The following is a 23101-nucleotide window of genomic DNA, read 5'->3' as shown; positions in this document are numbered from 1 at the left end:
CAGGGTCCACTCAGAACAGACCTCGCGTTGGTCGTCCAAAGAAGCTGAGTGCACGTGCTCAGCGTCACATCCAACTGCTGTCTTTGAAAGATAGGCGCAGGAGTGCTGTCAGCATTGCTGCAGAGATTGAAAAGGTGGGGGGTCAGCCTGTCAGTGCTCAGACCATACGCCGCACACTACATCAAATTGGTCTGCATGGCTGTCACCCCAGAAGGAAGCCTCTTCTGAAGTCTCTACACAAGAAAGCCCGCAAACTGTTTGCTGAAGACATGTCAACAAAGGACATGGATTACTGGAACCATGTCCTATGGTCTGATGAGACCAAGATTAATTTGTTTGGTTCAGTTGGTCTCAAGCATGTGTGGCGGCAATCAGGTGAGGAGTACAAAGATAAGTGTGTCATGCCTACAGTCAAGCATGGTGGTGGGAATGCCATGGTCTGGGGCTGCATGAGTGCAGCAGGTGTTGGGGAGTTACATTTCATTGAGGGACACATGAACTCCAATATGTACTGTGAAATACTGAAGCAGAGCATGATCCCCTCCCTCCGGAAACTGGGTCGCAGGGCAGTGTTCCAGCATGATAATGACCCCAAACACACCTCTAAGACGACCACTGCTTTATTGAAGAGGCTGAGGGTAAAGGTGATGGACTGGCCAAGCATGTCTCCAGACCTAAACCCAATAGAACATCTTTGGGGCATCCTCAAGCGGAAGGTGGAGGAGCGCAAAGTCTCGAATATCCGCCAGCTCCGTGATGTCGTCATGGAGGAGTGGAAAAGCATTCCAGTGGCAACCTGTGAAGCTCTGGTAAACTCCATGAGCAGCAGAGTTAAGGCAGTTATGGGAAATAATGGTGGCCACACAAAATATTGACACTTCAGGAACTTTCACTAAGGGGTGTACTCACTTTTGTTGCCGGTGGTTTAGACATTAATGGCTGTATATTGAGTTATTTTGAGGGAAGAATAAATTTACACTGTTATATAAGCTGCACACAGACTACTTTTCATTGTGTCAAAGTGTCATTTTGTCAGTGTTGTCCCATGAAAAGATATACTTAAATATCTGCAGAAATGTGAGGGGTGTACTCACTTTTGTGATACACTGTACATGCATACACTCACACAAACATATATACACACACACACACACACACACACACATATACAGTGGTGCTTGAAAGTTTGTGAATTTAGAATTTTCTATATTTCTGCATAAATGTGACCTAAAACATCATCAGATTTTCACACAAGTCCTAAAAGTAGATAAAGAGAACCCAGTTAAACAAATTAGACAAAAATATTGTACTTGGTCATTTATTTATTGAGGAAAATGATCCAATATTACATATTTCTGAGTGGCAAAAGTATGTGAACCTTTGCTTTCAGTATCTGGTGTGACCCCCCTTTGCAGCAATAACTGCAACTAAACGTTTCCGGTAACTGTTGATCAGTCCTGCACACCGGCTTGGAGGAATTTTAGCCCATTCCTCCGTACAGAACAGCTTCAACTCTGGGATGTTGGTGGGTTTCCTCACATTAACTGCTCGCTTCAGGTCCTTCCACAACATTTCGATTGGATTAAGGTCAGGACTTTGACTTGGCCATTCCAAAACATTAACTTTATTCTTCTTTAACCATTCTTTGTAGAACGACTTGTGTGCTTAGGGTCGTTGTCTTGCTGCATGACCCACCTTCTCTTGAGATTCAGTTCATGGACAGATGTCCTGACATTTCCCTTAAGAATTCTCTGATATAATTCAGAATTCATTGTTCCATCAATGATGGCAAGCAGTCCTGGCCCAGATGCAGCAAAACAGGCCCAAACCATGATACTACCACCACCATGTTTTACAGATGGGATAAGGTTCTTATGCTGGAATGCAGTGTTTTCCTTTCTCCAAACATAACGCTTTTCATTTAAACCAAAAAGTTCTATTTTGGTCTCATCCGTCCACAAAACATTCCTCCAATAGCCTTCTGGCTCGTCCACGTGATCTGTAGCAAACTGCAGACGAGCAGCAATGTTCTTTTTGGAGAGCAGTGGCTTTCTCCTTGCAACCCTGCCATGCACACCATTGTTGTTCAGTGTTCTCCTGATGGTGGACTCATGAACATCAACATTAGCCAATGTGAGAGAGGCCTTCAGTTGCTTAGAAGTTACCCTTTATTGAGAAAAACCCATAAGTTTTCCTCAATAAATAAATGACCAAGTATAATATTTTTGTCTCATTAGTTTAACTGGGTTCTCGTTATCTACTTTTAGGACTTGTGGGAAAATCTGAGGATGTTTTAGGTCAAATTTATGCAGAAATATAGAAAATTCTAAAGGGTTCACAAACTTTCAAGCACCACTGTATACACACATATGAACACACAATCACACACACACATGTACACACGTACACACATACATACACACACATGTACACACAATCACACACATACAATCTCTTGCACACATGTACACACACAAACAGTCACACGCACATGTACACACGTACACACACATATGTACACACAATCACACACACACACACATACTGTATGTACACACACATACAATCTCTTGCACACATGTACACACACACAGTCACACACACATGTACACACGTACACACACACATGTACACACAATCACACACACACACATATGTACACACACATACAATCTCTTGCACACATGTACACACACACACACAGTCACACACACATGTACACACGTACACACATACATGTACACACATTCACACACACACACACACATATGTACACACAATCACACACACACACACACACATGTACACACACATACAATCTCTTGCACACATGTACACACACACACAGTCACACACACATGTACACACGTACACACATACATACACACAAATGTACACACAATCACACACACAGACATATGTACACACACATACAATCTCTTGCACACATGTACACACACACACAGTCACACACACATGTACACACATACATACACACACATGTACACACAATCACACACACACACACATATGTACACACACATACAATCTCTTGCACACATGTACACACACACACACAGTCACACACACATGTACACACAATCACACACACACACACACATGTACACACACATACAATCTCTTGCACACATGTACACACACACACAGTCACACACACATGTACACACGTACACACACACATGTACACACATTCACACACACACACACACATATGTACACACACATACAATCTCTTGCACACATGTACACACACACAGTCACACACATGTACACACGTACACACATACATACACACACATGTACACACAATCACACACACACACACACACATGTACACACACATACAATCTCTTGCACACATGTACACACACACACAGTCACACACACATGTACACACGTACACACATACATACACACAAATGTACACACAATCACACACACAGACATATGTACACACACATACAATCTCTTGCACACATGTACACACACACACAGTCACACACACATGTACACACATACATACACACACATGTACACACAATCACACACACACACACATATGTACACACACATACAATCTCTTGCACACATGTACACACACACACAGTCACACACACATGTACACACGTACACACATACATACACACACATGTACACACAATCACACACACACACATATGTACACACACATACAATCTTTTGCACACATGTACACACACACACAGTCACACACACATGTACACACGTACACACATACAGTGTATCACAAAAGTGAGTACACCCCTCACATTTCTGCAAATATTTCATTATATCTTTTCATGGGACAACACTATAGACATGAAACTTGGATATAACTTAGAGTAGTCAGTGTACAACTTGTATAGCAGTGTAGATTTACTGTCTTCTGAAAATAACTCAACACACAGCCATTAATGTCTAAATAGCTGGCAACATAAGTGAGTACACCCCACAGTGAACATGTCCAAATTGTGCCCAAATGTGTCGTTGTCCCTCCCTGGTGTCATGTGTCAAGGTCCCAGGTGTAAATGGGGAACAGGGCTGTTAAATTTGGTGTTTTGGGTACAATTCTCTCATACTGGCCACTGGATATTCAACATGGCACCTCATGGCAAAGAACTCTCTGAGGATGTGAGAAATAGAATTGTTGCTCTCCACAAAGATGGCCTGGGCTATAAGAAGATTGCTAACACCCTGAAACTGAGCTACAGCATGGTGGCCAAGGTCATACAGCGGTTTTCCAGGACAGGTTCCACTCGGAACAGACTTCGCCAGGGTCGACCAAAGAAGTTGAGTCCACGTGTTCGGCGTCATATCCAGAGGTTGGCTTTAAAAAATAGACACATGAGTGCTGCCAGCATTGCTGCAGAGGTTGAAGACGTGGGAGGTCAGCCTGTCAGTGCTCAGACCATACGCCGCACACTGCATCAACTCGGTCTGCATGGTCGTCATCCCAGAAGGAAGCTGACGCACAAGAAAGCCCGCAAACAGTTTGCTGAAGACAAGCAGTCCAAGAACATGGATTACTGGAATGCCCTGTGGTCTGACGAGACCAAGATAAACTTGTTTGGCTCAGATGGTGTCCAGCATGTGTGGCGGCGCCCTGGTGAGAAGTACCAAGACAACTGTATCTTGCCTACAGTCAAGCATGGTGGTGGTAGCATCATGGTCTTGGGCTGCATGAGTGTTGCTGGCACTGGGGAGCTGCAGTTCATTGAGGGAAACATGAATTCCAACATGTACTGTGACATTCTGAAACAGAGCATGATCCCCTCCCTTCGACAACTGGGCCTCATGGCAGTTTTCCAACAGGATAACGACCCCAAACACAACCTCCAAGATGACAACTGCCTTGCTGAGGAAGCTGAAGGTAAAGGTGATGGACTAAACCCAATTGAGCACCTGTGGCGCATCCTCAAGTGGAAGGTGGAGGAGTTCAAGGTGTCTAACATCCACCAGCTCCGTAATGTCATCATGGAGAAGTGGAAGAGGATTCCAGTAGCAACCTGTGCAGCTCTGGTGAATTCCATGCCCAGGAGGGTTAAGGCAGTGCTGGATAATAATGGTGGTCACACAAAATATTGACACATTTGGGCACAATTTGGACATGTTCACTGTGGGGTGTACTCACTTATGTTGCCAGCTATTTAGACATTAATGGCTGTGTGTTGAGTTATTTTCAGAAAACAGTAAATCTACACTGCTATACAAGCTGTACACTGACTACTCTAAGTTATATCCAAGTTTTATGTCTATAGTGTTGTCCCATGAAAAGATATAATGAAATATTTGCAGAAATGTGTGGGGTGTACTCATTTTTGTGATACACTGTACATACACACACATGTACACACACACAGTCACACACACATGTACATACACAGTCACACACACATGTACGCACTTACACATACAAACACACTCACACAATCATACATAAACACACAATCTTTCTTACACATGTACACACTAACACACACACATACATACACACAATCACACACACATGTACACACATAGATGCACTCACACTCACACAATCATACACACACTATCTCTCTAACACCCACGTTCACACACACTCACACACAGTCATGTTAACACACACACACACAATCTTTTACACACACATGTACACACATACATACACACAATCTCTCTCACACATGTACACACATACTCACACACACAATCTCTCACACGCACATGTACACACATAAGTACACACACACACACACTGTACACACATACATACACATGTACACAATCACACACACACACACACACATATATACACGTACACACATACATACACACACATGAACACACAATCACACACACACATATATACACACGTACACACATGCATACACACACATGTACACACAATCACACACACACACACATACACACACACACATGTACACACAATCACACACACATGTACACACAATCACACACATGTACACACACACACACAGTCACACACACATGTACACACATACAAACACACTCACACACAATCTCTCTTACACATGTACACACTAACATACACACACATACATACACACATAATCATACACACAACCTCACACGCACATTTACACACATAAATACACACACACACTGTCACACACACATGTACTTACACACACACACACACACACACCCTCTCACTCACATACAATCTCTTGCACACATGTACACACACACACAGTCACACACACATGTACACACGTACACACACACATGTACGCACTTACACATACAAACACACTCACACACAATCATACATAAACACACAATCTTTCTTACACATGTACACACCAACACACACACATACATACACACAATCACACACACATGTACACACATATATGCACTCACACTCACACAGTCATACACACACTATCTCTCTAACACCCACGTTCACACACACTAACACACTGTCATGTAAACACACACACACACACACACAATCTTTTACACACATATACACACATACTCACACACAATCTCTCACACGCACATGTACACACATGAATACACACACACACTGTCACACACACATGTACTTACACACACACAGACACACACACACCCTCTCACATTCAGAATCTCTCACATACATGTACACACTTACACACAGACACACACACACTCACATATACACACACACACACACTAAATGAGTGGGTGAGATTGTGATGCCCTGGCACTCCATCCAAAGTGTATTTTTGTCTCGTGCTTAGTGTTTGTGGGTGGCACTGGACCCACTAGGACCCTGACCAGGATAAAGCAGTTAGTGGAGATGAATAGAAAAGCCTCAGATGTGTTGAACACATTATATACATACACATAATAATAATGTCCAGAAGTATTCGGACACCTGATCTCGGGTTAGTTGGACAGAACTCACCTTCTCATCCTCAGTTAGATCCTTAAGATCTGGAACTGTATCTGTGGGAATTTGTGCTCTTTTATTCTGAAGTGTTTGGGCGCTGGTCCAGCATGCTGCAGCGCTGACGGGAACACATTAGCGCTCTCGGTTCCTGACAGGGTTCCAGGGGGGCGTCCTGATTTACGGCAAGGCCGCCACCCCTCATTCCGGGGGGGGCGGCCCTCGAGGGCCCGGCGGGTCCCGGCAAACAGCTGCACGAACAACTGCGTGGCATTGTCCAGGGTGTAGGGTTTGGTTGGGGACCAGAACGAGGGTCGAGATGTTTTGGAGAAGATCTGATCGGAAAGTCAGTAGTGTGTGTGAGTGTGTGTGTGTGTGAGTGTGTGTGTGTGTGAGTGTGTGTGTGTGTGTGTGTGTGTGTGTGTGTGTGGCGCTGGATTCTTCTCATGAATGAGTGTTTCAGGCCACGTTAAAGGGGGTCTTTGTTTTAAATGCCACGCTGTTCTGTCCCGTCTCAAGCGGGTGGCCCCGAGGGGCCCCGGGGCCACACAAGAAATCTGTACACATACACAGCCTGGCCAAAAGTATGTGGACGCCTGGTTGATAGCTGATTTCTCTCTCTGTTTGGGGTCAGGAAGAGGGGAACCGACCTCACGTTGGACGTGAAGCTCACGGTCTACATTCCAGTTCATCCCAGAGATGTTGGGTCTGGAGAGTTTAAAAGGGCGTCCACATACTTTCGGCTCTACTTTTGATTAGCTTTCATTACAAAATCTCTTCTTTCCCTCAACAGGTCATCCTCATCCTCACGAGGTATTACCACGCTGATTCCAACAAGGTGCTGGAGAGCTCCCTCTGGAGGTAAGAGATGCTACTTCATCCACCTAGCTGATGGCTAAACAGTTAACGAATGACGCAGCGAGTAAGGATAGCCAGACACGGGATGCTAACACGATGCTAACAGGTGTTGGGAGTGGCGGCTAACACACGACCGCTTGGGTGGAACTCGCCAGATACTCAGTCCACCAGTGAGCTCCAACCCAAACGCTTAGTAGACAAAGTGAGGAAGTAGTGACCAAAGAATTTGTGATTTACGAGGCGCAGGATACAACTTGAGAAGCGTAGCAGTTGGGGACGGGAGATCGAAAGGTCACAGGTTCAAATCCCACCACTGCCCACCTATGTCACTGTTGGGCCCTCAAGCAAGACCCGTCATTTGTAATCGCTCGAGTTGTGTTCAGTCACAGTTGGAAGTCGCTTCGGATAAAAGTGCTAAGCGTCGGGGCAGCGAGTGAGGATAGCGAGACACGGGATGCTAACACGATGCTAACAGGTGTTGGGAGTGGCGGCTAACACACGACCGCTTGGGTGGAACTCGCCAGCTACTCAGTCCACCAGTGAGCTCCAACCCAAACGCTCAGTAGAGAAAGTGAGGAAAAAGTGACCGAAGAACCAAAGAGCAGAACCAGTTCAGCTTTCAGAATGCTGATTAGTAATGGTAGCAGTTAGCGAACAGCTAACCACAAGCGCTAACTAAACATGCTAATCACGATGGACAAAGATGCGGTCATTGTATTTACGCTCCTAACCGTTTATGAATGCTAGCCGTCTGTGAGCTGTGTTTCATCTTGGACACGTCGTTTATGTCGGGTGACGGATTTATGACGTCTGGATAGCTGTTTGTTTATGCTAATCTGCTAGCAAATACGCCTATACAGGATACGTTAATCATGTTAGCCTCATATTTATAGAAACTAGTGGTTGAAACTGGGATTAGAATCTGGGACTAGTGACTGAGAGTGAAACAGAAGGGCTCGTCCCTAAACTGTTGGCGCAGACTCAGAAGCATTGAAAGCTATAGCTGTTTGTATTTAGGGTTAGGACGGGTGTCCAGATACTTTCGTCCATCTCCCCGGTGTAGATTCCACCGCAGGCCTCTGAGGGTTTGTCAGACCGGTCTCGGCGCCGCCTTAACGAGCCGAGCGGCGGCTTAATTACAGATGCGGCAGGGAGTTCCAACACGTCGTGCTAATTGCCCCGCTAGCTTGTTTGTTAGTGGCTAACCTTGACTGCTAATGCTAATGCAGCGTGTGGTTTGTTTACAGTGTTGAGATGAATGGAAGTGAGAGAGCGTTTGAGCGTTTGAGGAACACGGTGGAGGTTTACGCGTGAGGAATTTAGCATGCTAGCTGTGGAATAATTGATGCCGTGGTGGTTCCAGTGCTCCCAGTGCTCCCAGTGCTCCGTCTGTGGAATATACAGTATGTTTATGTATGTGTTACACTCGGCGGGTCAAGGAGAGGCGATACGGGGGGAGGGGGATTCGGTTGCGGTTCCTTGGCTGATTAGATTCTCTTCATGTTTTGCCCAATATTTTATATTTTCATTCCCAGTTTAATTATCTAACACTTGTGTCTAAAACTTGTGTTTGAGACTGGTATATAGGACTGGATTCTGAGAGTGGTGTTTGGGACTGGTATCTGGGACTGGTGCTAAAACTTGAGTCTGGGACTGGTAACTAAGACTGGTCTCTGAAACCGGACCTAACTCTGGTGTCTAAGACAAGTGTCTAAAACTGGTGTTTGGGACTGGAGTGTGGGACTGGTACCCGGGACTGGTACCTAAGACTAGTATCTGGGACTGGTATTTAAAACTGGTTTCCAAAACTGGTGTCTGGGACTGGTGTCTGAAACTGGTATCTAAGACTGGTATCTAAGACTGGTGACTGGTGTCTGAGACTGGTACCTGAGACTGGTGTCTGAGACTGGTACCTGAGACTGGTATCTGGGACTGGTACCTGAGACTGGTATCTGAGACTGGTGTCTGGGACTGGTGTCTGAGACTGGTGTCTGGGACTGGTGACTGGTATCTGAGACTGGTACCTGGAACTAGAATCTGGGACTAGTGTCTGGGACTAGTGTCTGGGACTGTTGTCTGCTCTCCGCAAGGCTTTCATTGCTGATTAAAATAAGCAGTCGGCTACTTCACATGTCCGGGAGGGGGCGCTGGATATTCGTGGCTTTCCTCGGACAGGATAGTGGCGGAGGGACTTGGATATGACGCTTATTAGCATAAACGTATTGGCAGCTAGGAGACATCCACTGTAAGAAATATTGCGCTTTTTGCAGCACTAGGGTTCAATTCCCCTTGTCTTTCCCTCCCAAACAGTTACAGGGGTCCCTCTGATGGTCCCTCTGATGGTCCCTCTGATGGTCCCTCTGATGGACCCTCTGGTGGTCCCTCTGATGTTCAGAAACCAGTGTTCCATTATTTTGGCTCCACGTTTGGCCTCACTGTCCTGTTAAAACTTCCAGATTTAGGTTTATGGCCGATACGTTTGGAGTACGTTTGCACTGTTTGTGTTGCATGGCGCTACCACCACCGTACTTCACTGCAGCATTGTGGATCCATTTCAACCCAGTCGTCACGCCTATGAGAGTCTCTCTGAAAGACCTGAGACTGGTATCTGGGACCGGTGTCTGAGACTGGTGTCTGGGACTGGTGTTTGAGACTGGTGTCTGGGACTGGTGTTTGAGACTGGTATCTGAGACTGGTATCTGAGACTGGTATCTGAGACTGGTGTCTGAGACTAGTGTCTGGGACTGGTGTTTGAGACTGGTGTTTGAGACTGGTGTTTGAGACTGGTGTCTGAGATTGGTGTCTGAAACTAGGACCTAGGTCTGGTATCTGAGACTGGTGTCTGAGACTGGTGTCTGAGACTGGTGTCTGAGACTGGTATCTGAGACTGGTATCTGAGACTGGTATTTGAGACTGGTGTCTGAGACTGGTGTCTGAGACTGGTATCTGAGACTGGTATCTGAGACTGGTATTTGAGACTGGTGTCTGAGACTGGTGTCTGAGACTGGTGTCTGAGACTGGTGTTTGAGATCTGAGATCATTTTTTGTTGTTACTATTTACACTGTTTTTTATTTTTATTACATTTTGACACGTCTGTAACGTTTTTGTGTATTTTGTTCTCTTTTATTGTTATTTTTTCTCTTTTTTGTATTTTTTTTGTAATACTTTTTATACTAAACTTTGGCTCTAAGAGTGTCCTCATTTGTCATGCCAGTAAAGCTTAGTTTGAATTGAAATGAATTGAATATTAGACAGTACCAGGTTACCAGCTCTGTCTGATTAGCTACAGATTTAGTCATTTAAACATTCATTTCAGACTCCTGGTGTTTTCTTCATACATCTCTAGTGCTGAGAGGTTCCAAGGTTTTTTGCTCTCAAGGACACCTTTTATTGAAAGGACAACATTTATTGATCTGAAAGACCCAAAAATACAAGTTATATTAAATAATAAATAAATATAACAGCATGGTGAGAGAACAGAGAGACGGAATGAGAGAGAAATGATCAGGGAAAGAAAGAAGATAAACAAAGAAAGGAAAATATTGAGTGAGAGTAAAGTGATGAATAAAAGAGCTGAGGAGGGATGAGGAGAAATGAGGAGAGAGAGAGATGAGGAGAGAAAGGAAGAGAGAGCTGAGGAGAGAGCTGAAGAGAGCTGAGGAGGGATGAGGAGAAATGAGGAGAGAAAGGAAGAGAGAGCTGAAGAGAGAGCTGAGGAGGGATGAGGAGAAATGAGGAGAGAGAGATGAGGAGAGAGCTGAAGAGAGAGCTGAGGAGGGATGAGGAGAAATGAGGAGAGAGAGATGAGGAGGGAAAGGAAGAGAGAGCTGATGAGAGAGCTAAAGAGAGAGCTGAGGAGAGAGAATAATAGAAGAGCTGAGGAGAGATGAGGAGAGAGAGCTGAGGAGAGAGAGCTGAGGAGAGAGAGATGAGGAGAGAGATGAGGAGAGAGAGCTGAGGAGAGAGAGCTGAGGAGAGAGAGATGAGGAGAGAGAGCTGAGGAGAGAGAGCTGAGGAGAGAGAGCTGAGGAGAGAGAGATGAGAAGAGAGAGCTGAGGAGAGAGAGATGAGGAGAGAGAGATGAGGAGAGAGAGATGAGGAGTGATGAGGAGAGGAGGAAGGATTAATAACAGGGATCGACGTCGAGTCCATATAAATGAGGACGGAGGATGAAGAGACCGAGACAGAAGCAACGAAACCAGAGGAAGAGAGAGAGGGTGTAATTAGTGTGTGTGTGTGTGTGTGTGTGTGTGTGTGTGTGTGTGTGTGTGTGTGTGTGTGTGTGAATCCGTGCCAGTGTGCCAGCTGAACATCTGTTCTACCCCCCATCACCCCCTCATCCCTCGCCCACCGGCGTCTCCTCCGTTACCTTCATTTCTATCCATTCATTATTAGTCTAGTTAACATTGTCACTTATCACCTCACTGAATCATGACATCACATCCACCTCCCAGCCAATCAGAGCACACCTGTACACATCCACCTCCCAGCCAATCAGAGCACACCTGTACACACACATGTACATCTTCAGAACAGAACTGTGACATCAGAATTCAGATTAAATTATTTTTTATTTGACTAATATTATTGGTAGTTTTATTGATATTATTATTATTATTACTTTTATTATTATTATTACTAAATGTATGTTTCTTTAAATTTTTTTCTTTTTATTATTATCTATTTTTATTATTATTATTATTATTATTATTATTATCTTGTTTATTGGTTTTTATTTTTGTTATTAGTGTAATTATTATTACATTTATTTTTCATTTGATTATTATTATTATTATTTTTGTCATTATTAAATTTGTTTTTTTATTTATTATTATTATTATTATTATTACTATTATTTTTATTATCATTAATATTGTTATTATTATTATTTATTATATTTTTGTATTTATGTTTTTATTTAAATTATTAGTGTAATTATTATTATTTATAATAATTTTTTATTACTGTATTATTATAATTATTTAATTTATTTTTTATTAGTGTATTTGTATTATAATTATTTAATTTATTTTTCTTTAAAATATAATAATAATAATTAATATTATTATTATTTTTAATATCTGTTATTATTATTATTATATTACTATTATTATTATTATTATTTATTAGTGTATTATTATTATTATTGTTATTAATATTGTTAATTATTATTGTTATTGTTATTATTATTATTATTGTTTTGTTATTATTGTCATTATTATTAATATTATTATTATTGTTATTATTATTATTAATATTGTTATTATTATTATTATTGTTTTGTTATTATTATCATTATTATTATTATTATTATTATTGTTATTATTATTATTAATATTGTTATTATTATTATTGTTTTGTTATTATTATCATTATTATTAATATTATTATTAATATTATTATTAATATTATTATTATTATTATTATTATTATTATTTAGTAGAATGTATTGGTGAACAGGGATCAGAATATAAATATCTTGAATCACAGCGTGAGTGTTTATCAGAGACGAGGTGTGAGATTAGATCAGAATCATGCTGGCGTGTGTACCCGCTGTTTCTGTAGGTGTAAGTTTGTGATTGTGAGGAACCTGGTCCTGGATCAGCATCTCGTCCAGTATCTGGTTCTGTCTGGTGTGCAGTACTTTGGTTCACGTCCCTGAATGAAGGAATTTCAGTCGTCAGAGAATAAAAGAACTGACGGTTGTGGCTAATGCTGATGCTAACAAACGTTTCTCCGAGCAGCTTCACGCTCTGTTGCCGTGGTTCCAGCATGAAGTCTCAGTGGGGACGGTGGTTCCCACTGGTGCTGTTTCAGGCATGTCCCACTGGATGGAGACCACATGGAAGATCTGGGACCTGCTGGAGGCGTAAATCACAGCTGTTCAGGAGACGTCAGACTTTCGAATATTTGGCTGCATGTTGCTGAGCCACCAAGTCTGGCTTCTTGGATGAGTCCTAGTAACTTCAATCTAGTTCCTTTGTCTGACCTTTCAGTCCTGTCCACCTTTGTCAACCCTACAAGCTAGCTGTGAGGTTTCTGCCTGTGTTCAGTTTTGATGTTCTTGCTAATTCTTTGTAGATGACCTATGAATACCCCGGTTTCCAGTCACCTCCTAGGTACGATGGAGGGAGTAAAGGGATCCGCGGTACCTAGTGAGGGACTGGTGTCCATCCAGGCTCTGCTCCCTTTTCCATTGCTTGGGTGGAGCCAATCTAAACCCTGAACCCTGTTGATGTGTTTGTTTGAGTTGCTTTGGTGGTCACCCAGAGCTCAACCGCCAAGCCTGGCTCCTTGGATGATTCTTAGTAACTTCAGTCTAGTTCCTTTGTCCACCTTTGGGTCCTACATGTCACAAGGCTTGAGCTTCAAAGGGGACGGTGACTCCTGGGGGAGCTTCTTCAGGCGTGCTCCACTGGTGAAGACCACTAATCAATGGATTTGTAGGGGAGTGGGTGATTCTGAAGTAAAAAGCTTATTATGCAGATGTTCCCACCCACTGGAACCCCCACGATCAATAATCAATCAGAAAGCAATTATACTAATTGATGGAATTTATTCAGGCTCTCCTGGTTCCTGAACCCAGTGGGTTTGTCTCAGACTGATTGGATTGGGATCGATTGAACGAGCAGAACTGAGGTTCAGAGGGATCAAGGACTGTTGGGTTTAGCTCACGTCTTCTTCCCATTGACCGCAGGCTGAAACCTCAGGAGAACCTGGTCTAAAGATCTGCTCTTCACATCAAGGATAATCTTGCATCATCAGAACCAGGGTGATGTTCAGGAACTTATGATGTTCGAGCACGTTCTCACTGCTGAAGCCTTCTCAGAACCTCAGGAGGTTTTTAAAACCCAGGAACATTCTTAGGAACCCAAGTTCTCACTCCAGAAGAACCCAAAACTCTTTGTTCCAGTAACTCAGAAACTCTAGCAGGGTTTACTCAGTTCAGGAACTCTTCAGAGGTGTTGTTGGTACTCTTGAGTTGCACTGTTTTGTTCTTCATGGTGTTTTGAAGCTTTTGTTCTTTGAAGGGTTCTGGAACTGTTTTGGTCTGCTAAAGGTTCTGGAACTTAAAGCTTTTTTGAGGTGTGGAGTCAGAACTCTTGTTATTCTGAATATTTTGGTTCTGGAACTGTGTTGTTCTGTGATGTTCTACCATAACCTCAGAAATGTTGTTGTTTGTTTGATAGAAGGTTCTGGAACTCTTTTTACCCACTAAAAGTTCCTCATTCCTTCACTCCTTTGTTCTTCAGAGGCTTTTCTCTTTCATAAAGCTTTGATCCTCAGAGGTTCCTGGTGCATTTTTATTCTATACCACACTGACAATCACACACACACACATATACATACATACGTACAAGGACATACACACTAACAATCACACACTGATACATACATACACATACAGACATACATGCAAACACTAACAAACACACACACACACATAGAGCCACACACACACAGCCATGCACACACATACATATACTCATACACACACACTAACAAACACACACACACATAGAGCCATACACACATACTTAACCACACACATACACAGAGCCACACACACACAGCCATGCACACACATACATATACTCATACACACACACACTAACAAACACAGATACACACACACACAGTTACATACACACTAACAATCACACACACAGCCATTCACACATACTTAACCACACACACACACTCAATCCATACACACACACACACACAGAGCCACACACACAGCCATGCACACATATTTAACCACACACACATGCACACCCACATACACACACACACACACACACACACACACACACACACACAGTCATGCACACATACTTAACCACACACTCTCTCAAACACATGCACACACACAGCCATGCACACACACACACACACACACACACACACACACACACACAGCCATACACACACACAGACATACATGCATACAAACATATACTCATACACACACACACACTAACAAACACAGATACACACACACACACACAGTTACATACACACTAACAATCACACACACAGCCATTCACACATACTTAACCACACACACACTCAATCCATACACACACACACAGAGCCACACACACAGCCATGCACACATATTTAACCACACACACATGCACACCCACATACACACACACACACACACACACACACAGTCATGCACACATACTTAACCACACACTCTCTCAAACACATGCACACACACAGCCATGCACACACACACACACACACACACACACACACATTTTACATTTACATTTACATTTTACATTTTCAGCATTTAGCAGACGCCTTTATCCAAAGCGACTTACACAATGAACAATTGAGGGTTAAGGGCCTTGCTCAGGGACCCAACAGTGGCAACTTGGTGGTGGCGGGGCTTGAACCGGCAACCTTCTGTTTACTAGTCCAGTACCTTAACCACTGAGCTATCACTGGCCCACACACACACACACACACACACACACACACACACACACACACACACACACAGCCATACACACACACAGACATACATGCATACAAACACACTAACATACACACACACATACAGACATGTTCTCAGACACACACATACAGAGACACACACGTACACACACACATACACACACACATGTACACACACACACACACACACATATTTACACACACATGTATTTGAGAGCTATCAGCAGATGGAGGTGTGAGTAGATTGATAAATGGATGTGTGTGTGGGGGGGGGGTACATGGTGTAGTGCAGGATCTTCTCATGTATAATGGAGGTGTGAAACTTTCAGACACCTGTGTGTGTGTGTGTGAGTGTGTGTGTGTGTGTGAGTGTGTGTGTGTGTGTGAGTGTGTGTGTATGTGTGTGTGTGTGTGTGTGTGCGTCTTCACCTTCATCTGTTCCTCATCGTTTCCTCTGGTTTGTTGTTACCCGCTCTTTTCTCTCTGCAGTTATTTTATTCATTTTCATTTGTTTAACCGCTTCATTCTGGTCAGGGTCACAGTGGGTCAGGGCCATAATCACAGTTTATATTCACATATGCTCATAATGTCTCCCAATATACCGATGTGATGATACACACACAGATTCACTCACTAGCTCTGTGTGATGTTACGATCTGTCAGTGGGTAATGTGGCAGATACCCCAAAATATCACCCCGATAGAAATCACCCCCTCAATAGAAATCACTCCCAATAGAAATCACCCCCTCAATAGAAATCACCTCCCATAAAAATCACCCCCAATAGAAATAACTCCAATAGAAATCACCCACAATAGAAATCATTCCCTTGATAGAAATCACCCCCTCAATAGAAATCACTACCAATAGAAATCACCCCAATAGAAATCACCCACAATAGAAATCATTCCCTTGATAGAAATCACCGCCTCAATAGAAATCACTACCAATAGAAATCACCCCAATAGAAATCACTCCAATAGAAATCATTCCCTTGATAGAAATCACCCCCTCAATAGAAATCACCCACAATAGAGATCATTCCCTTGATAGAAATCACCCCTCAATAGAAATCACTCCCAATAGAAATCACCCCCTCAATAGAAATCACTACCAATAGAAATCACCCCAATAGAAATCACTCCAATAGAAATCACCCCCAAAAGAACCCCCTAGTAGAAATCAAGCCCTTTTTTAGAAAGTAATCCAATAGAAATGACCCCCCTGTATAGAAATCACCTCCCATAAAAATCACCCCCAATAGAAATAACTCCAATAGAAATCACCCCCAATAGAAATCATTCCCTTGATAGAAATCACCCCAATAAAAATTACCCTCAATAGAAATCACCCCCAATAGAAATAACTCCAGGAGAAATTACCCTTCAATAGAAATCACCCCCAATAGAAATAACTCCAGGAGAAATTACCCTTCAATAGAAATCAACCCCAAACAGAAATCACCCCAATAGAAGTTACCTTTCCAATAGAAATCACCCATGATAGAAATCACTCTCCAGTAAAAATCACCCCAGTAGAAATCACGTGTGAGGCGCTCAAGTGATCAGGAAAATTTGAGGACCTGGCAACCGTTCCACCAAACACGGCTATGGCTGATTTACACCTTGTTGTGGGAGGCAGATGGTGCAGAATCCCTCCTGGAGTCCAGTTGAAAAGCCAGAATCTGCCACGTCAGGGGGGTGTGTTAGTGCCAGTGGTGCTGGCAACCTGCACATCTGTGATGCCACCATGCATTTCAGGTGGAACCGGGTTTTGGTTCCATGCCCTCAGGAATGGACGGCCATTGATTGCGACTAACCGGTCGATGTGCTGGCACTGAAGGGTAGAAAGAACGAGGGGTCAGGCTGGGCACGACTGGACCGCAGGGGTCCCGAGAGTGACCGGGAACCGGACAGAGCTCAGTGATGAAGCCTCCGGTCTGTGTGGTGCTGAGGGTGATGAATGTGGCGAGGGTGGTGAGGGTGGCGAGGGTGATGAGGGTGGCAAGGGTGATGATGGTGCTGTTATTAGCGCTGACTTCATTTACACGTCGGAGCTGCTAACGCGGCTAATGGGGCGGAAAGAGAGACGGATCGCTGGCGGGGCGGAGAGAGGAGCACTGAGCTGGAGGAGAAGATGAGTTGAATATTGAGTTGTGCCAGCTGATGTGCCAGCAGTTTGGGGAAGGTCCTTTGCGTCATGCCAAGTTGACCATTTGTTGACTAAAACTTTTCCAGTAGCTTAGTGGTTAAGGTCTAGGACTAGTAATCAGAAGGTTGCTGGTTCAAGCCCCACCTCTGCCAGGTTGCCGCTGTTGGGCCCTTGAGTGGAGACTGTTAGAGCTGCAAAGCTACAAGCTCATGGTCAGGTGTCCACATACTTTTGGTTATATGGTGGATGCAAAACTGGACTTTGGGGAACGTCATCCAGAGTCATCAGTGTTCCATATTAGGGCAGTTAAGGTACTGGACTAGTAATCAGAAGGTCGCTGGTTCAAGTCCCACCATGGCCCTAATGTTGGGCCCCTGAGCAAGGCCCCTAACCCTTAAATACTCACAAAGCTGTGTGGAATACTGTTAACGCCAAGCTGTCACCTAGTGGTTAAGGTACTGAACTAGTAATCAGAAGGTCGCTGGTTCAAGCCCCACCACTGCCAGGTTGCCGCTTTTGGACCCTTGAGTGGAGACTGTTAGAGCTGCAAAGTGGGTCCAACAAGCTCATGGTCAGGTGTCCACATACTTTTGGTCATATAGTTGGTGTAGAACCGGACTTTGGGGAACGTCATCCAAGGTCATCAGTGTTCCATATTAGGGCAATTACGGTACTTGACCAGTGATCTGAAGGTTGCTGATTCAAGCCCCACCATGTCCCCACTGTTGGGCCCCTGAGCAAGGCCCCTAACCCTTAAATACTCACAGTGCTGTGTGGAATACTTTTAACACCATGCTTGATTGGGCAAGCTGTCACCTAGCGGTTAAGGTACTAGACTAGTAATCAGAAGGTCGCTGGTTCAAACCCCACCAAAGCCAGGTTGCTGCTGTTGGGCCCTTGAGCGAGGCCCCTAACTCTCAATTGCTTAGACATTATACTGTCACAGTACTGTAAGTCGCTTTTGGATAAAAGCGTCCGCTTTATGCAGAAGAGTGGAGACTGTTAGAGCTGCAGTGTGTGGATTTAGTGGATATTTCGGGGCTTCTTGATTACATTTACATTTTACATTTTAGGCATTTAGCAGACGCCTTTATCCAAAGCGACTTACAGTGTACAGTTTAATCAGCTGAGGGTTAAGGGCCTTGCTCAAGGACCCAACAGTGGTAACCTGGCAGTGGTGGGGTTTGAACCAGCGACGTCCTGCTTACTAGTCCAGTACCTTAACCACTAGGCTACAACTGCCCTGATTAAGGTGTGACCCCCTCCACCCCCTCGCCCTGCCGCCACGCCCCTTCCCCAACCTCACCCCCTTATACTGTATATGAGGCACATTGTGGCATCGGATGAGAGAGGTCTTCAGTGTGTGTGTGTGTGTGTGTGTTAGTGTGTGTGTGTGTGTGTAAACACGAGTGTGTGTGTGTTAGTGTGTGTGTGTGTGTGTGTGTGTGTGTGTGTGTGTGTGAACACGAGTGTGTGTGTGTTAGTGTGTGTGTGTGTGTGTGTGTGTGTAAACACGAGTGTGTGTGTTAGTGTGTGTGTGTTAGTGTGTGTGTGTGTGTGTGTGTGTGAGTGAGTGTGTTAGTGTGTGTGTGTGTAAACACGAGTGTGTATGTGTGTGTGTGTGTGTGTGTGTGTGTGTGTGTGTGTGTGCACGCTTGCTAAGTGAAGCCAAATGCTGGACCATCTGCTGAGAGTTTCACATTACTGTCGGCGGTCCTAAATGTGATGGAGTGCAGGCCGAGAGACCCGAACCACACACACACACACACACACACACACACACACGCTCTCACACACACACACACGCTCACACACACAGGAGAAGAAAAACCTTGATGGATTCGTCCTATGCCCGCCTTTGAGCCGGGTCTAGAAAACCACGTTCCTCTGCGTTCCTCAGTGTTCCTCTACGTTCCTGAGCATTCCTCTGCGTTCCTCAGCGTTTCTCTGTGTTCCTCTACATTCCTCTGCGTTCCTCAGCGTTTCTCTGTGTTCCTCTACATTCCTCTGCGTTCCTCAGCGTTTCTCTGTGTTCCTCTACATTCCTCTGCGTTCCTCAGCGTTTCTCTGTGTTCCTCTACATTCCTCTGCGTTCCTCAGCGTTTCTCTGTGTTCCTCTACATTCCTCTGCGTTCCTCAGCGTTTCTCTGTGTTCCTCTACATTCCTCTGCGTTCCTCAGCGTTTCTCTGTGTTCCTCTACATTCCTCTGCGTTCCTCAGCGTTTCTCTGTGTTCCTCTACATTCCTCTGCGTTCCTCAGCGTTTCTCTGTGTTCCTCTACATTCCTCTGCGTTCCTCAGCGTTTCTCTGTGTTCCTCTACATTCCTCTGCGTGCCTCAGCGTTTCTCTGTGTTCCTCTACATTCCTCTGCGTTCCTCAGCGTTTCTCTGTGTTCCTCTACATTCCTCTGCGTTCCTCAGCGTTTCTCTGTGTTCCTCTACACAGCAAAAAGTCCAGTGTTGAATTCACTCCCACAGAGTTGATTTTAACACTTTTTCAGGGTTTATATGGCTCCACACTCTTAAGAGTTAAATCAACACTTTCAAAGTAGTTCAATGTTTAACACCTTGTCAGAGTTCCTGTTTTAACTCATAAAACAGAGTAAAAGTAACTAAGGGAGTACAAACTTTGGCTGAACGTGGACAGTGGTAGCCTAGTGGGTAGAGCTTTGGGTTATCACCCGGAAGATTGGTGGTCCAAATCCAGGCTCTGCTATGCAGCCACTGTTGGATCTAAAAATAACACTGCTCTGAGTTATATTTTACTATTTCAGTAGTGTTTATTTAACTCCCTAAATTATTATTCTAATAATACAAAGAATTAATTCCAATACACCAAATAATTTTCAAAAATAACATTTATTTTTCCTGGTGGTGGCGGTTGAAGATGCAAAAGCAAAAACAGGCCATTTGTTGGTCACAGGCTGAAGACAAAGTCACAATCAAATAATGGAAAATTCATCAAATGTAATACTTTTACAGAGAGGTGTTGAGTTTTGAAATGTCGATCTATTGGTCATATTTTCCCTTAAATCAGATAAACAAGATAAACAAAACAGAGAATAAACAAACAATCTTAAACTCTACAATAATGAATGCATGAATTAATGCAAAAAAGCCTGCAATTATTAGATTAGATTCAACTTTATTGTCATTGTGCAAGTACAGAGCCAACGAAATGCAGTAGCATCTAACCAGAAGATAGAGATTATTTACATATAATACAGTTAAAGTGCAGTAGTGTCCAGATTAGACATATATTAAGAACAGTAAACAGACAATGATTGTCCAGTGTATAAACTAGTGTATAATTACAAAGTTATGAAAGGTGAAAATTATAGCAAATGCATTAAAACACGCAAAACACACATGTCGACTCAAGATCACTTCCTGGTGAACTTTTTGCTGACTGCAACACGTGACGCAGCTCTGGTGTTGAAGTGAGCCTTTTGGTCTCTTTTATGATATTTGGCTTGAAGAACACATACCGTCTTGTCATCAAAACAGGAGAGTCTTGATCAGCCTTTAATAAAGAATTAATTTTAAACTACTAGTTGTACTACTACATTAAATGCTTAATTTCAACCCAGTATAAACATCATTCCAAACTTACCAATCGTTTTGTATCCAGAAATCGTGTGAAGGTGGAAAGGATCTCAGCACTTCTGCCTGGATCATTAACAAGTTTCTGGCGGTGCTGAAAAATCTCCCTCATCATCTTCTCAGATTCTCATTTAATCTGAAAAGAGATTAAATATCTAATCTAAATATATGCAATTGTCATGCAGTTATTTGGCACAAATAAAAAGAATATAGAACACATACCCATGATTATCAATCATATGAGCCATTATGTTAACCATTTGCTCAGAATAATCATTGAAAAAAAGAACACACAAGAACCACAGTACACAGTTCCAGTAAACAGTTCCCCATCAGGCAGGGAGAAAACAAGACATTTAGCTTGATAACCTAGCTTACTAGACGGCTAAACACACAAACAAAAAAATCACACAGGACCAAAAGCAGCTGATGTAACTTAAGTGGCAGCAATCAGCTGCAATCAATTTGTGCAGCGTTCTTACACCAGAAACTTTCTCTCTCACCCTCTCACACACACATCCTTCAGTACACCTGTGTTTTATACTGACTATATCATCATCAATGTATACTTTCATTAAGACTGAATTAATTACACTTACCGCGTAAACTTGAGAGGAGGAAAATGGTGCCGTCGTCTCCCTGTCTCCAACCGAAGAAGTAAAATGCATGGGCAGAGTTTAATTAAATCTAAATGCATGGGCGGAGTTTAAGTTAATCTAAGTTAGGTTAACACCGATCCAGTCAACTCTGCCAAATAACTCCAACACTGAACACAATTTAAATCCGAATGAGTTAAAATGACACTTTGAGAGTGAAAATCAACTCTAAAATGTTTAACTCTGAAATTTCAACACTCCAGTTTTTGCTGTGTACATTCCTCTACATTCCTCTGTGTTTCTCTGTGTTCCTCTACATTCCTCTGTGTTTCTCTGTGTTCCTCTACATTCCTCTGTGTTTCTCTGTGTTCCTCTACATCCCTCTGTGTTTCTCTGTGTTCCTCTACGTTCCTCTGTGTTCCTCTACGTTCCTCTACATTCCTCTGTGTTCCTCTACATTCCTGTGTTCCTCTGTGTTCCT

At 43.4% G+C, this 23101-nt stretch overlaps 1 protein-coding gene across 1 annotated transcript in view; it reads left to right on the top strand.

Annotated features, from left to right (window-relative positions):
• Positions 1-23101, top strand: part of sorcs2 (sortilin-related VPS10 domain containing receptor 2) — a 194707-nt gene that overhangs the window by 59019 nt on the left and 112587 nt on the right. Inside the window, exon 2 of the mRNA XM_062994515.1 lies at positions 7734-7801. Coding sequence (XP_062850585.1) covers positions 7734-7801 — 68 coding nt within the window. The remainder of the gene's footprint in view (positions 1-7733; positions 7802-23101) is intronic.

Source organism: Trichomycterus rosablanca, chromosome 4, assembly GCF_030014385.1.
Source record: "Trichomycterus rosablanca isolate fTriRos1 chromosome 4, fTriRos1.hap1, whole genome shotgun sequence".
Taxonomy (NCBI): Eukaryota; Metazoa; Chordata; class Actinopteri; order Siluriformes; family Trichomycteridae; genus Trichomycterus; species Trichomycterus rosablanca.
The sequence above is the reverse complement of the archived record's forward strand: the minus strand, read 5'-3'. Positions and strand labels throughout refer to the sequence as shown.